This window comes from Salmo trutta, chromosome 32, assembly GCF_901001165.1.
Source record: "Salmo trutta chromosome 32, fSalTru1.1, whole genome shotgun sequence".
In the NCBI taxonomy this organism is placed as follows: Eukaryota; Metazoa; Chordata; class Actinopteri; order Salmoniformes; family Salmonidae; genus Salmo; species Salmo trutta.
In genome coordinates, this window is record NC_042988.1 from 1,722,374 (window position 1) to 1,736,200 (window position 13,827).

Here is a 13,827-nt window from a genome sequence, read left to right on the forward strand (position 1 = left end):
CTGTCTGTCAAATTGGGTGCACGCGGTTTTACTCGCCTGTAATGGCCCGGTCTTTGAGCGGAATTTCCATAACTGGAAAACGAACCAACATTACAAGTTGAAACGGTTCCAGGTATGTAGTGCTCATCTAACTTTTGTTTATTTTGTGTCTTTCACTTGCTTTGGCAATGTAAACATATGTTTCCCATTTTTATTTTGTATTTTTTTTGTACTCCCTGACGAAGGCCATGCAGCCGAAACGCGTCGGATTTTTTAAACCTTGTTTCTGTTGAACATGCCATACAAATAAAGGCATTTTAATTAATTATATGAAGAGTGCCTTGGTCCTCCTTTCTTTTTGATGACCAATTCACCCCTTTTACCAAAGAGCACCTTCTGTCTACCAACATTTACTATTGAGTACCTTAGTAGCGCTTCCCTTCCTCCTCTTTCTACTATTTCAGTGAGCCCATTGACATTTTTGTCTGGAAGATCTTCCACGGTCATCCACAGAGCAGAGGCAGGTGGAAGTCCAACAGGTCACTGTGTCCAATCCATTCTCACCATCCTCACCCACTGGGTCCACGTCTCTTCTGACTGAGGCCCAGATGAACGGTTGAGCAGGGGGGAAACGATGGTCAGACCCAGGGGGGAAACAAGTCAGAAGCCAGGACAGTTGGTAAAATAACTGACTTGACAGTCTTGCACTGTTGTGGATCAATCAATGAAAACATAGCTAGCAAAATAAAAGTTGATTTAAAAAGATTCCGTCAAAAAACACCTAAAACGATTAAAATATGTACAATATTTAGAGCTTCCTGCCAAGGCAACCTCGCGGCTCCATGGCAACCACGGATTCTGGGCGTTCCAATGCGAAAGTGATTGCTTTTGATAAAAACGTTTAATCTGCCTTCCCAATGAAAACTAGCGAGAAAATTCAAACGTTTATTTTAGGATTTTGACGATGGACCTTGTTGTCAAAATGACCGAGTGGCGCAGATTACTGTTCGATTTGAGAAGGGCACTCCTCCCTGCTTTCGCCCGATGACGTCACAGGTTTTGGCCCGGTTTAACCCGGGCGAATGTAAAATAACTCCCTGCTCACTCAACAACGTATGTAGATTGTGATATCCAATTGGTTCATTTGCGTCATCCTTCTCATCAACAATTTGAGTTCTTGGATGTCAATCATATGTCTTTCTCCCTCAACTGACCAATCAGGAGGTTTGTTTTTGAGTTGAGTGGGCGTGCTTGTCCAAGAGAGGGACTGTCAATCGAAGTTAGTTTAGCTTGCAACGTTTTCTCATGAAGACGTGAACACTAAAGTCAAGAAAAGGTAATTTATGAATTGCTTAAATTCTATATCTCACTACAACTGAATTCAATACTGTGCATAATGTCGTGTGAATTTGTGCTTGAGACTATTTGTTTGCTAGCAAGTAACGTTAGTTGACTGGGTTTTGGCCGCACATCGCTAGCAAAAGTGGCCAAAAAAACTTAGCTATCTAACGTTAGCAAGTAGCTAGCACCCGTGCAGCTGCTTTTTGGAGTGTGTAACCCGCTCCTCCTAAAATGTACCTATCGGAATGACACGGGTTACAAGAGGAAAGATAACAGCTGATTCTGTCTACTGATTTATCATCTCAGGAGGTGAGGATAGCAACCACAGAATAAAGCAATCAATCAAACAGTCGATCAATCAATTAGCTACTGCTATACTTCTGCAGGAATTTTTTTTGTTTGATAAGAGTTTGCTCACACTAGTTTGGACAATCATGATTAGAGAACACATACATCTGACACAGTAATACGACATTATTGTTTGTGTCTTGTTTCCCTTCATGTGAATGTATTTCAAAAATTAAGGGTGCTTATTATTGTGTGTGAGACGTGCCAGTTGTTTTGAAGTTGTAGGCACAGTAGTAATGTTTCTGCCCTCAAAATATTTGGAGATGGGTGAATCATAAAAGGATGAAACACCTGTATCCGTGCGTGTCATTATGTTAGAAGTGATATGTTACTTGCAAATTATAGAGACGTTAAATGCAGTGTTTGATCTATATATGTATGGTATGACATTCTTGTAGTTGAAGACTCCTAATATTCTATTGATTCGAATGCTTGTGGTTAGTTTCTCCAAGTGTACTTTATTTAATATGATGTATAAGGTAACCGTTGTTGCTTTCTGAAGGTGAGTTAATATCAGAAACAACTTTTTGATGCAGTTAACATAATGTCGTCGAACATCTTAATGATGAAAACAATTCTGGCGATGATGACGTAGTGGTAAGCAAAGTTGAGACTGCGAGCGTTCTCTGCTCTTTTGTGGCTGTAGTAAAAACTAAAACCAGCTAGCTTATTATTCAGATTACTTTGAGGGTTTAAAGTATGTTATATAGTTACATTTTTTGTCAAATATTTCAGCCTATACCGATAATATTCACCTTGTTTAAGGCAATAAATTATTGAGTAATATTGTGGTACTCAGTGAACAGTTGAGCTGCGCAGAGAGTTCAATTCAGTCGAAGCTTGAGCTAGGTGAAGACAGTCGCGGCTAGACCCTGTTCGTGCTTTGAATATGCCCAATTTTATATACTGTTGCATACCAAAACCGTCGGGTCGATGGTGAGAAGAAAGAAGACATCATCTGCTGTCGAAGAGCATGAAAATGGGTAACCTTGTCTGATAAAGAAGCACTTTAAATAGAGGTCGAATGTATCGAAAGGTTTTACGTTGTCGTTTCAGCGGGCGCTAAACTCAGGGGCGCTCGTATTTGAATTTCGGATAAAAATAAAACCATGTAAACTGTTAGAAGTTTAAGATAACTAACAAAAACACACGAGCAATGTATATTAATATTTTGGCTTTCAAAATGTAAATGAAAACATAGACCCAATTTTCGTGTTTCGATGGGACGGTGAGAGGGGATTTGAAACAAACAGCGGCGGCCATGTTGAGAGAAAGAGAACGTCGTCTTTTTTAAGTTGATTTACGTTGTGATGTCTTTTAAATTTCAAACATGTGTGTTGATTGTGTTTTGCCAGGATGACAGTTGGGCTGAGAGACGGCATCGGTGTCGATAGCCCGAATAATTCGGGCAGAAAGCTTGAAGGTTGTGACGAGGAGGAGAGCGGAGATCAGGGGAGCGAGGAGCGTAGTACAAAGAGAGACGAAGTGGAAATTCTTAATCCTTCAACTACGGGCTGCTCCAGTTCAGCACCGGTTATTACCACCTCCGTATCGAACCCATCTGGACCTTGCTCGAGCCAACAGCCCCCGTCTTCGACAACACCCACCCCACCGAGTCACGACCAGCATCATTTTTTGAGATCCAGCGTTCGACCCCCGAGCAAACGAATCCGGAAGGATTCCATCGCCCCAACTATCAATGGTCACAGCGGGGCAAAATCGAAAGGTATGCCGTGAAAGTGTTTGTGCCTGGGGGTCACCTGTGTGTCTGTGTTACAGGAGTACCCCATCCCTCTACTCCCCGTTGGTAGTGGATTTAGCTACTTTTGCTAATCCATTGATGATGGTCAGTGTTTTGAATGCAGGATATTGCGTTAATGCTGGCACTATCTATACAAAACGGAGACTTTAATTGTTTCTAGGCAGGAGCCTGGAAACCACCATTAACTGCATTCAAGTTGCGAGGCCATCCCATATTATTGCTTATGAGAGGGAGCTGATATAGGATAACTCTGAGTAGTCAGCATTTTAATAAATATTTTATTAAATGCTCATTTTGCGATGTTGGAATAGTACTCAACTCAATACTAATTATGACTCAACATATTTTTTAGAAGCTGTGCTCACTCTGTTGAGGTCTGTGTCCTTCCTGACCTGCACATTGTGAGGTGAAGGCCAGTGTTGCTCCAAGCCAGCCTTGACTGTTGTTTTTGGAACTTCGCTCCACTCCTTGTTGCAGGCCTGGCAAATGGAACAGACTTGTTTTCCTGCTGCCTCACTTTGCCAGCACTTGAGCCACAGGAGGGGAGGGTCTCGGTGGTGTGTTTTTGGAGGACGATGATGTTGTATGTGACACACTGGCCTCAGTCTGACTGTTTGTGCTAAAACGGGCATTCTAACTTTTTTTTTTTATATATATTTTTTTTATAAAGCTATTGGTCTCTATATCAAATTTTATGTCACATGCGCCGAATACAACAGGTGTAGACCTTAGAGTGAAATGCTTACGTACTAGCCCTTAACCAACAATGCTTTAAGAATTTTTAATATGCATTTAAAAAAAAAAAAAATGTAATACTTAAGTCACAAATAATTAAACAGCAGCAATAAAATAACAAGCGAGGCTATATACATGGGGTACCGGTACAGAGTCAATGTGCTGGGGCATCAGGTAATTGAGGTAACATGTACATGTTGGTAGTGTTAGTGACTATGCATAGATAATAAACAGAGTAGCAGCAGTGTAAAAGAGGGGTCTGGGTAGCCCTTTGATTAGCTGTTCAGTAGTCTTATGGTTTGGGGGTAGAAGCTGTTAAGAAGCCTTCAGGACTTATACTTGGCACTCGGGTACCACTTGCCATGCGGTAGTAGAGAGAACAATCTATGACTAACGTGGCTGGAGTCTTTAGCAGTTTTTAGGGCCTTCCTCTGACACTGCACACGGCCTGGTATAGAGGTCCTAGATTGCAGGATGCTTGGCCCCAGTGATGTACTGGGCCGTATGCACTACCCTCTGTAGTGCCTTGCTGTCGGAGGCCCAGCAGTTTCCATACCAGGCGGTAATGCAACCAGTCAGGATGCTCTTGGTGGTGCAGCTGTAGAACCTTTTGAGGATCTGAGGACCCATGCCAAATCTTTTCAGTCTCCTGAGGGTAATAGGCTTTGTTGTGCCGTCTTCATGACTGTATTGGTGTGTTTGGACCATGATAGTTTGTTGATGTGGACACCAAGGAACTTGAAGCGCTCAACCTGTTCCACTACAGCCCCGTCGATGAGAATGGGGGTGTGCTTGGTCCTCCTTTTCCTGTTGTCCAAAATCATCTCCTTGTCTTGATCACGTTGAGGGAGAGGTTGTTGTCCTTGCTCCACACGGCCAGGTCTCTGACCTCCCTATAGGCTGTCTGATCGTTGTCGGTGATCATGCCTACCACTGTTGTGTCATCTGCAAACTTGATGATGGTGTTGGAGTTGTGCCTGGCCATGCAGTCATGAGTGAACAGAGAGTACAGGAGGGGACTGAGCACGCATAAACTGTCACAAACCATCTCAGGGAAGCTTGTCTTGCATGCTCGTTGTTCTCACCAGGGTCTAGACTTGACCGAAGTTCGGCGTCGTAACTGACTTCAGGGGGCAAATGCTCCCATTTCGATGGCCACTGGCATGCTGGAGAAGTGTGCTCTTCATGGATAAATCCCTGTTTGAACTACCTGGCAGATGGCAGACAGTGTGGATGGCGTCATGTGGGTGAGCGGTTTGCTGATGTCAACGCTGTGAACAGAGTGCCCCATGGTGGGGTTATGATATGGGCAGGCGTAAGCTACAGACAACGAACACAATTGCATTTTATTGATGGCAATTTGAATACAGAGATACCGTGGCGAGATCTTGAGGCCCGTTGTAGTGCCTTTCACCCGCTGACATCACCTAATGTTTCAGCTTGATAATGCAAGGCCCCATGACGCAAGGATCTGTACACAATTCCTGGAAGCTGAAAATGGCCCAGTTCTTCCATGGCCTACATTCTCACCAGACATGTCACCCACCAGACATGGGACAACATTCCACAGGCCACAATCAACAGCCTGATCAACTCTATGCGAAGGAGATGTCACACTGCATGAGGCAATAGTGGTCACACCAGATACTGACTGGTTTTCTTATCCACCCCCCTACCTTTTTTGAAGGTATTTGTGACTAACAGACACACACATCTTTATTCCCAGTCATGTGAAATCCATCGATTTAATATTTTTTTTTTTTAATATTTTTTTTTTTTAGGGCCTAAGGAATTTATTTAAATTGACTGATTTCCTTATGAACTGCATGTTATTTTAAATTTTTTTTAATTTAGTAAATCTTTTCTTAGCTCTTATTTTTCTTAACTGCATTGTTGGTTAAGGGCTTATAAGTCAGCATTTCACGGTAAGGTCTACATCTGTTGTATTCGGCACATGTGATTGGTTACATTTGTATTTTTGTTAATTGTACTTTTCCTCACCTTCTTTCCCTTTTTCACACAGGGTCAGAGAATGGTCCCTCTCACCAAGTGTCGGCTGGTCAGTCCGGCTCCACGTCAGGCTCAATGGGGCCCTCGGGTAAGGCGGCCCCTAGAGGCCAAGGGCCCGGGGTCAAGGAGGAGCTGGTGGGCAGCCAAAAGAGACCCCGGCGACAGTGGGAGTCCTGGAGTGCAGAGGACAAGAACAGCTTCTTCGAAGGGCTCTACGAGGTAAGTGAACTTTGAGTAGTACGAAATATAAATAAACTCAGCATTTAAATTCAGTTATTAAAACTGAGGACACTACAGAGGCCTTTCTACTGACTCTGAAAAACACCAAAAGAAAGATGCCCAGGGTCCCTGCTCATCTGCGTGAACGTGCCTTAGGCATGCTGCAAGGAGGCATGAGGACTGCAGATGTGGTTAGGGCAATAAATAGCAATGTCTGTACTGTGAGACGCCTAAGAGAGCACTACAAGGAGACAGGACGGACAGCTGATCGTCCTCGCAGTGGCAGACCACGTGTAACAACACCTGCACAGGATCAGTACATCCGAACATCACACCTGCGAGACAGGTACAGGATGGCAACAACAACTGCCCGAGTTATGCCGGAAAGCACAATCCCTCCATCAGTGCTCAGACTAGAGGTCGACCGATTTTATTTATTAACGCCGATACCGATTATTGGAGGACCCCCCCAAAAAAAGCCGAGACCGATTTAATCGGCCGTTAAAAAAATGTATATATTTTTTTACATTTATTTATTTGTAATGATGACAATTACAACAATACTCAATGAACACTTATTTTAACTTAATACATAAATACTATCAATTTAGCCTCAAATAAATAATGAAACATGTTCAATTTGGTTTAAATAATGCAAAACAAAGTGTTGGAGAAGAAAGTAAAAATATTCCCAAGTAAGTAGTTTTAGGTTGTAGTTATTATAGGACTATTTCTCCCTATACGATTTGTATTTCATATACCTTTTGACTATTGGATGTTCTTATAGGCACTTTAGTATTGCCAGTTTAACAGTATAGCTTCCGTCCCTCTCCTCGCTCCTACCTGGGCTCGAACCAGGAACACATCGACAACAGCCACCCTCAAAGCAGTGTTATCCATGTAGAGCAAGGGGAACAACCACTCCCAAGTCTCAGAGCGAGTGACGTTTGAAACGCTATTAGCGCGCACCCGCTAACTAGCTAGCCATTTCACATGGGTTACACCAGCCTAATCTCGGGAGTTGATAGGCTTGAAGTCATAAACAGCGCAATGCTTGTAGAATTGCGAAGAGCTGCTGGCAAAATGCACGTTTGAATGAATGTTTGAATGAATGCTTACGAGCCTGCTGCTGCCTACCATCGTTCTGTCAGACTGCTCTATCAAATATCAAATCATAGACTTAATTTTAACACAATAGCACGCAGAAATACGAGCCTTTGGTCATTAATATGGTCAAATCCGGAAACTATCATTTCGAAAACGAAACATTTTATTATTTTAGTGAAATACGGAACCGTTCCATATTTTATCTAACGGGTGGCATCCATAAGTCTAAATATTCTTTTTACATTGCACAACCTTCAATGTTATGTCATAATTATGTACAATTCTGGCAAATTAATTTCGGCCTTTGTTTGTTTGTTTAATTACTGCCCAAACTGCTGGTTGCGACGTCCCCCTGAGGCCCATCTGCCAGCCCCGGCCTGCTAGCGGTCTGAATCACCCTATGATTACTCGGCTACACATGCCTCTCCCTAATGTCAATATCCCTTGTCTATTACTGTTTTGGTTAGTAATCTTTGTCTTATTTCACTGTAGAGCCTCCAGCCCTGCTCAATATGCCTTAGCTAGCCCTGTTCCATCCCCCACACATGCGGTGACCGCACCTGGCGTTAATGGTGCTTCTAGAGACACAACCTCTCGTCACTCAATGCCTAGGCTTACCTCCACTGTACTCACATCCTACCATACCCATGTCTGTACATTATGCCTTGAATCTATCCTTCTGTGCCCAGATACCTGCCCCCTTTACTCTCTGTTCCGAACGCACTAGACGACCAGTTCTTTTAGCCTTTAGCCATACTCTTATCCTACTCGTCCTCTGTTCCTCTGGTGATGTAGAGGTTAACCCAGCCCTTTGTGTCCCCAGGCGCTCTCATTTGTTTACTTCTGTAACCGTAAAAGCATTGGTTTCATGCATGTTAACATTAGAAGCCTCCTCCCTAAGTTTGTTTTATTCACTGCTTTAGCAGACTCCGCCAACCCGGATGTCCTAGCCGTGTCTGAATCCTAGCTTAGGAAGACCACCAAAAATCCTGATATTTCTAACTATAACATTTTCCGACAAGATAGAACTGCTAAAGGGGGCGGAGTTGCAATCTACTGCAGAGAGAGCCTGCAGACTTCTGTCATACTATCCACGTCTGTGCCCAAACAATTCGAGCTTCTACTTTTAAAAATCCACCTTTCCGTTTTTGACCCCCTTCAGCCCCCAGCTCTGCCCTGGACATCATATGTGAATTGATCGCCCCCTATCCATCTTCAGAGTTCGTACTGTTCGGTGACCTAAACTGGGACATGCTTAACACCTCGGCCGTACTATAATCTAAGCTAGATGCCTTCAATCTCACACAAATTATCAAGGAACCTACCAGGTACAACCCTAAATCCGTAACCATGGGCAACCTCATATCATCCTGACCCCCTTGCCCTCTAAATACACCTCTGCTGTCTTCAACCAGGATCTCAGCGATCACTGCCTCATTGCCTGGGTGCGTAATGGGTCCACGGTCAAACGACCACCCCTCATTACTGTCAAACGCTCCCTAAAACACTTCAGCGAGCAGGCCTTTCTTACCGACCTGGCCCGGTTATCCTGGAAGGATATTGACCTCATCCCGTCAGTAGAGAATGCTTGGTTGCTCTTCAAAAGTGCTTTCCTCTCCATCTTAAATAAGCATGCCCCGTTAAAAAAAATGTAGAACTAAGAACAGATATAGCCCTTGGTTCACTCCAGACCTGACTTCCCTTGACCAGCACAAAAACATCCTGTGGCGTTCTGCATTAGCATCGAATAGCCCCTGCGATATGCAAGTCTTCAGAGAAGTAAGGAACCAATATACTCAGTCAGTTAGGAAAGCAAAAGCTAGCTTTTTCAAACAGAATTTTGCTTCCTGTAGCACAAATTCCAAAAGGTTTTGGGACACTAAAGTCCATGGAGAATAAGAGCACCTCCTCCCAGCTGCCCACTGCACTGAGGATAGAAAACATTGTCACTACCTATTTTAAAATATACGATAATTCCCCCCCCCCCCCCCCCCGCTTCTCCTTCACCCAAATCCAAACAGCTGATGTTCTGAAAGAGCTGTAAAATCTGGATCCCTACAAATCAGCTGGGCTAGACAATCTGGACACTATCTTTATAAAATTATCAGCCGCAACCCCTAGTACTAACCTGTTCAGACTCTTTCGTATTGTCTGAGATCCCTAAAGATTGGAAAGCTGCCGCGGTCATCCCCCTCTTCAAAGGGGGAGACACCTTAGACCCAAACTGTTATAGACCTACAGTTGAAGTCGCAAGTTTACTTTCACCTTAGCCAAATACATTTAAACTAAGTTTTTCTCAATTCCTCAATTCCTAAAAATTCCCTGTTTTTAGGTCAGTTAGGATCACTACTTTATTTTAAGAATGTGAAATGTCAGAATAATGGTACAGGGATTTTATTTCAGTTTTTACTTCTTTCTTCACATTCCCAGCGGGTCAGAAGTTTACACGCACTCAATTAGTATTTGGTAGCATTTCCTTTCAATTGTTTAATTTGGGTAAACGTTTTGGGTAGCCTTCCACAAGCTTCCCACAATAAGTTGGGTGAATTTTGGCCCATTCCTCCTGACAGAGCTGGTGTAACTGAGTCAGGTTTGTAGGCCTCCTTGCTCGCGCACACTTTTTCAGTTCTGCCCACAAATGTTCTATAGGATTGAGGTCAGGGCTTTGTGATGGCCACTCCAATACCTTGACTTTGTTGTCCTTAAGCCATTTTGCCACAACTTTGGAACTATGTTTGGGGTCATTGTCCATTTGGAAGACCCATTTGCGACCAAGCTTTAACTTCCTGACTGATGTCTTTGTCCCCATGTGCAGTTGCAAACCGTAGTCTGGCTTTTTTTATGGCGGTTTTGGAGCATGGCTTCTTCCTTGCTGAACGGCCTTTCAGGTTATGTCGATATAGGACTCGTTTTACTGTGGATATAGATACTTTTGTACCTGTTTTCTCCAGCGTCTTCAAGGTCCTTTGCTGTTCTGGGATTGATTTGCATTTTTCGCACTAAGTACGTTCATCTCTAGGAGACAGAACGTGTCTGTTTCCTGAGCGGTATGACGGCTGCGTGGTCCCATGGTGTTTATATTTGCGTACTATTGTTTGTACAGATGAACGTGGTACCTTCAGGCGTTTGGAAATTGCTTCCAATGATGAAGCAGACTTGTGGAGGTCTACAATTATTTATTTTTTTCTGAGGTCTTGGCTGATTTCTTTTGATTTTTCCCATGATGTCAAGCAAAGACGCACTGAGTTTGAAGGTAGGCCTTGAAATACACCCACAGGTACACCTCCAATTAGGCTAATTGACATCATTTAAGTTATCAGAAGTTTCTAAAGCCATGACATTTTCTGGAATTTCCCATTTCTGGAATTGTGATGCTGTGAATTATAAGTGAAGTAATCTTTCTGTAAACAATTGTTGGAAAAATGACTTGTGTGAATCAAAAAGTAGATGTCCTAACCAACTCGTCAAAACTGTAATTTGTTAACAAGGAATTTATGGGTTGGTTGAAAAATTAGTTTTAATTACTCCAACCTAAGTGTATGTAAACTTCCGACTTGAACTGTATATCCATCCTGCCCTGCCTGTTTAAAATCTTTGAAAGCCAAGTTAATAAACAGATCACCGACCATTTCGAATCCCACCGTTCCTTCTCCACTATGTAATCTGGATTTCGAGCTGGTCATGGGTGCACCTTGGCCACGCTCAATGTCCTAAACAATATCATAATTGCCATCGATAAGAGACAGTACTGTGCAGCCGTCTTCATCAACCTGGCCAAGGCTTTCGACTTTGTTGATCACCGCATTCTCATCGACAGACTCAATAACCTTGGCTTCTCAAATGACTGCCTCTTCTGGTTCACTAACTACTTCTCAGATAGTTCAGTGTGTGAAATCGGACGGCCTGTTGTCCGGACCTCGGGCGGTCTCTATGGGGGTGCCACAGGGTGTAATTCTCGGGCCGACTCTTTTCTCTGTATATATCAATGATGTCGTTCTTGCTGCTGGTGATTCTCTGATCCACCTCTATGCAGACAATACCATTCTCTATACTTCTGGCCCTTCTTTGGACAGTGTGTTAACCTCTCTGGGCTAGGTGGCACCAAATCGTCCCACCTACGTAACAGCCAGTTGAATCCTGTGGCGCGATTTTCAAATAGCTTAGAAATGCTATTACTTCAATTTCTCAAACATATGACTACTTTACAGCTATTTAAAGACAAGACTCTCGTTAATCTAACCACCCTGTCCGATTTCAAAAAGGCTTTACAACGAAAGCAAAACATTAGATTATGTCAGCAGAGTACCCAGCCAGAAATAATCAGGCACCCATTTTTCAAGCTAGCATATAATGTCACATAAACCCAGAAGGCAGCTAAATGCAGCACTAACCTTTGATGATCTTCATCAGATGACACACCTAGGACATTGTTATACAATACATGCATGTTTTGTTCAATCAAGTTCATATTTATATCAAAAAACAGCTTTTTACATTAGCATGTGACGTTCAGAACTAGCATACCCCCCGCAAACTTCCGGGGAATTTACTGACAATTTACTAAATTACTCACGATAAACGTTCACAAAAAGCATAACAATTATTTTAAGAATTATAGATACAGAACTCCTCTATGCACTCTATGTCCGATTTTAAAATAGCTTTTTGGTGAAAGCACATTTTGCAATATTCTAAGTACATAGCCCAGCCATCACGGGCTAGCTATTTAGACACCCAGGAAGTTTAGCCTTCACCAAAATCAGATTTACTAAAACAAAAATGTTATTACCTTTCCTGTTCTTCGTCAGAATGCACTCCCAGGACTTCTACTTCAATAACAAATGTTGGTTTGGTCCCAAATAATCCATCGTTATATCCAAACAGCGGCGTTTTGTTCGTGTGTTCTAGACACTATCCGAAATGGTAAATCAGGGTTACGAGCATGGCGCGTTTCGTGACAAAAAAATTCTAAATATTCCATTACCGTACTTCGAAGCATGTCAACCGCTGTTTAAAATCAATTTTTCTGCAATTTCTCGTACAAAAGCGATAATATTCCGACCGGGAATCTGCGTTTCGGTAAATAGAGGGAAAAACAGAAAGGCGGGGGCGGCCAGTGCACGAGCCTAAGCCCTTTGTCTACTGATCGGCCACTTGACAAAGGCGATAATGTGCTTCAGCCTGGGGCTGCAATGACGACATTCTGTTTTTTCCCGGGCTCTGAGAGCCTATGGAAGCCGTGGGAAGTGTCACGTTACCGCAGAGATCCTTAATTTTGGAAAGAGATGTCAAAGAAAGCCAATAAATGGTCGGACAGGCCACTTCCTGTAAATGGAATCTCAAAGGTTTTTGCCTGCCATATGAGTTCTGTTATACTCAGACACCATTCAAACAGTTTTAGAAACTTTATGTTGTTTTCTATCCATATCTAATAAGTATATGCATATTCTAGTTACTGGGTAGGAGTGGTAACCAGATTAAATCGGGTACGTTTTTTTTATCCGGCGGTGTAAATACTGCCCCCTAGCCCTAACAGGTTAACAAACCTCCAAACGATCTTCAACGCCATACAACACTCTTTCCGTGGCCTCCAACTGCTTTTAAATGCTAGTAAAACGAAGTGCATGCTCTTCAACCGATTTGCTGCCCGCACTCTCCCGCCCGACTAGCATCACTACTCTGGACGGTTCTGACTTAAAATACACTGCTCAAAAAAATAAAGGGAACACTTAAACAACACAATGTAACTCCAAGTCAATCACACTTCTGTGAAATCAAACTGTCCACTTAGGAAGCAACACTGATTGACAATAAATGTCACATGCTGTTGTGCAAATGGAATAGACAACAGGTGGAAATTATAGGCAATTAGCAAGACACCCCCAATAAAGGAGTGGTTCTGCAGATGGTGACCACAGACCAGTTCCTATGCTTCCTTGCTGATGTTTTGGTCACTTTTGAATGCTGGCGGTGCTTTCACTCTAGTGGTAGCATGAGACGGAGTCTACAACCCACACAAGTGGTTCAGGTAGTGCAGCTCATCCAGGATGGCACATCAATGCGAGCTGTGGCAAGAAGGTTTGCTGTGTCTGTCAGCGTAGTGTCCAGAGCATTGAGGCGCTACCAGGAGACAGGCCAGTACATCAGGAGACGTGTAGGAGGGCAACAACCCAGCAGCAGGACCGCTACCTCCGCCTTTGTGCAAGGAGAAGCAGGAGGAGCACTGTCAGAGCCCTGCAAAATGACCTCCAGCAGGCCACAAATGTGCATGTGTCTGCTCAAACGGTCAGAAACAGACTCCATGAGGGCCCGACGTCCACAGGGGG

At 43.2% G+C, this 13,827-nt stretch overlaps 1 protein-coding gene across 4 annotated transcripts in view; it reads left to right on the forward strand.

Annotated features, from left to right (window-relative positions):
• The first annotated feature begins 25 nt into the window (after window positions 1-25).
• cramp1 (cramped chromatin regulator homolog 1) overlaps window positions 26-13,827 on the forward strand; it is a 49,643-nt gene continuing 35,841 nt past the window's right edge. The window contains exons 1-3 of one of the 4 annotated variants that reach the window (XM_029727012.1): window positions 26-112; window positions 3,024-3,394; window positions 6,189-6,394. In XM_029727012.1, coding sequence (XP_029582872.1) covers window positions 3,025-3,394; window positions 6,189-6,394 — 576 coding nt within the window. In that variant the 5' untranslated portion in view covers window positions 26-112; window position 3,024. Of the gene's footprint in view, window positions 113-1,181; window positions 1,316-2,340; window positions 2,652-3,023; window positions 3,395-6,188; window positions 6,395-13,827 lie in introns of those variants that run through there. The other 3 variants (XM_029727010.1, XM_029727009.1, XM_029727008.1) reach the window with 3 other exon arrangements.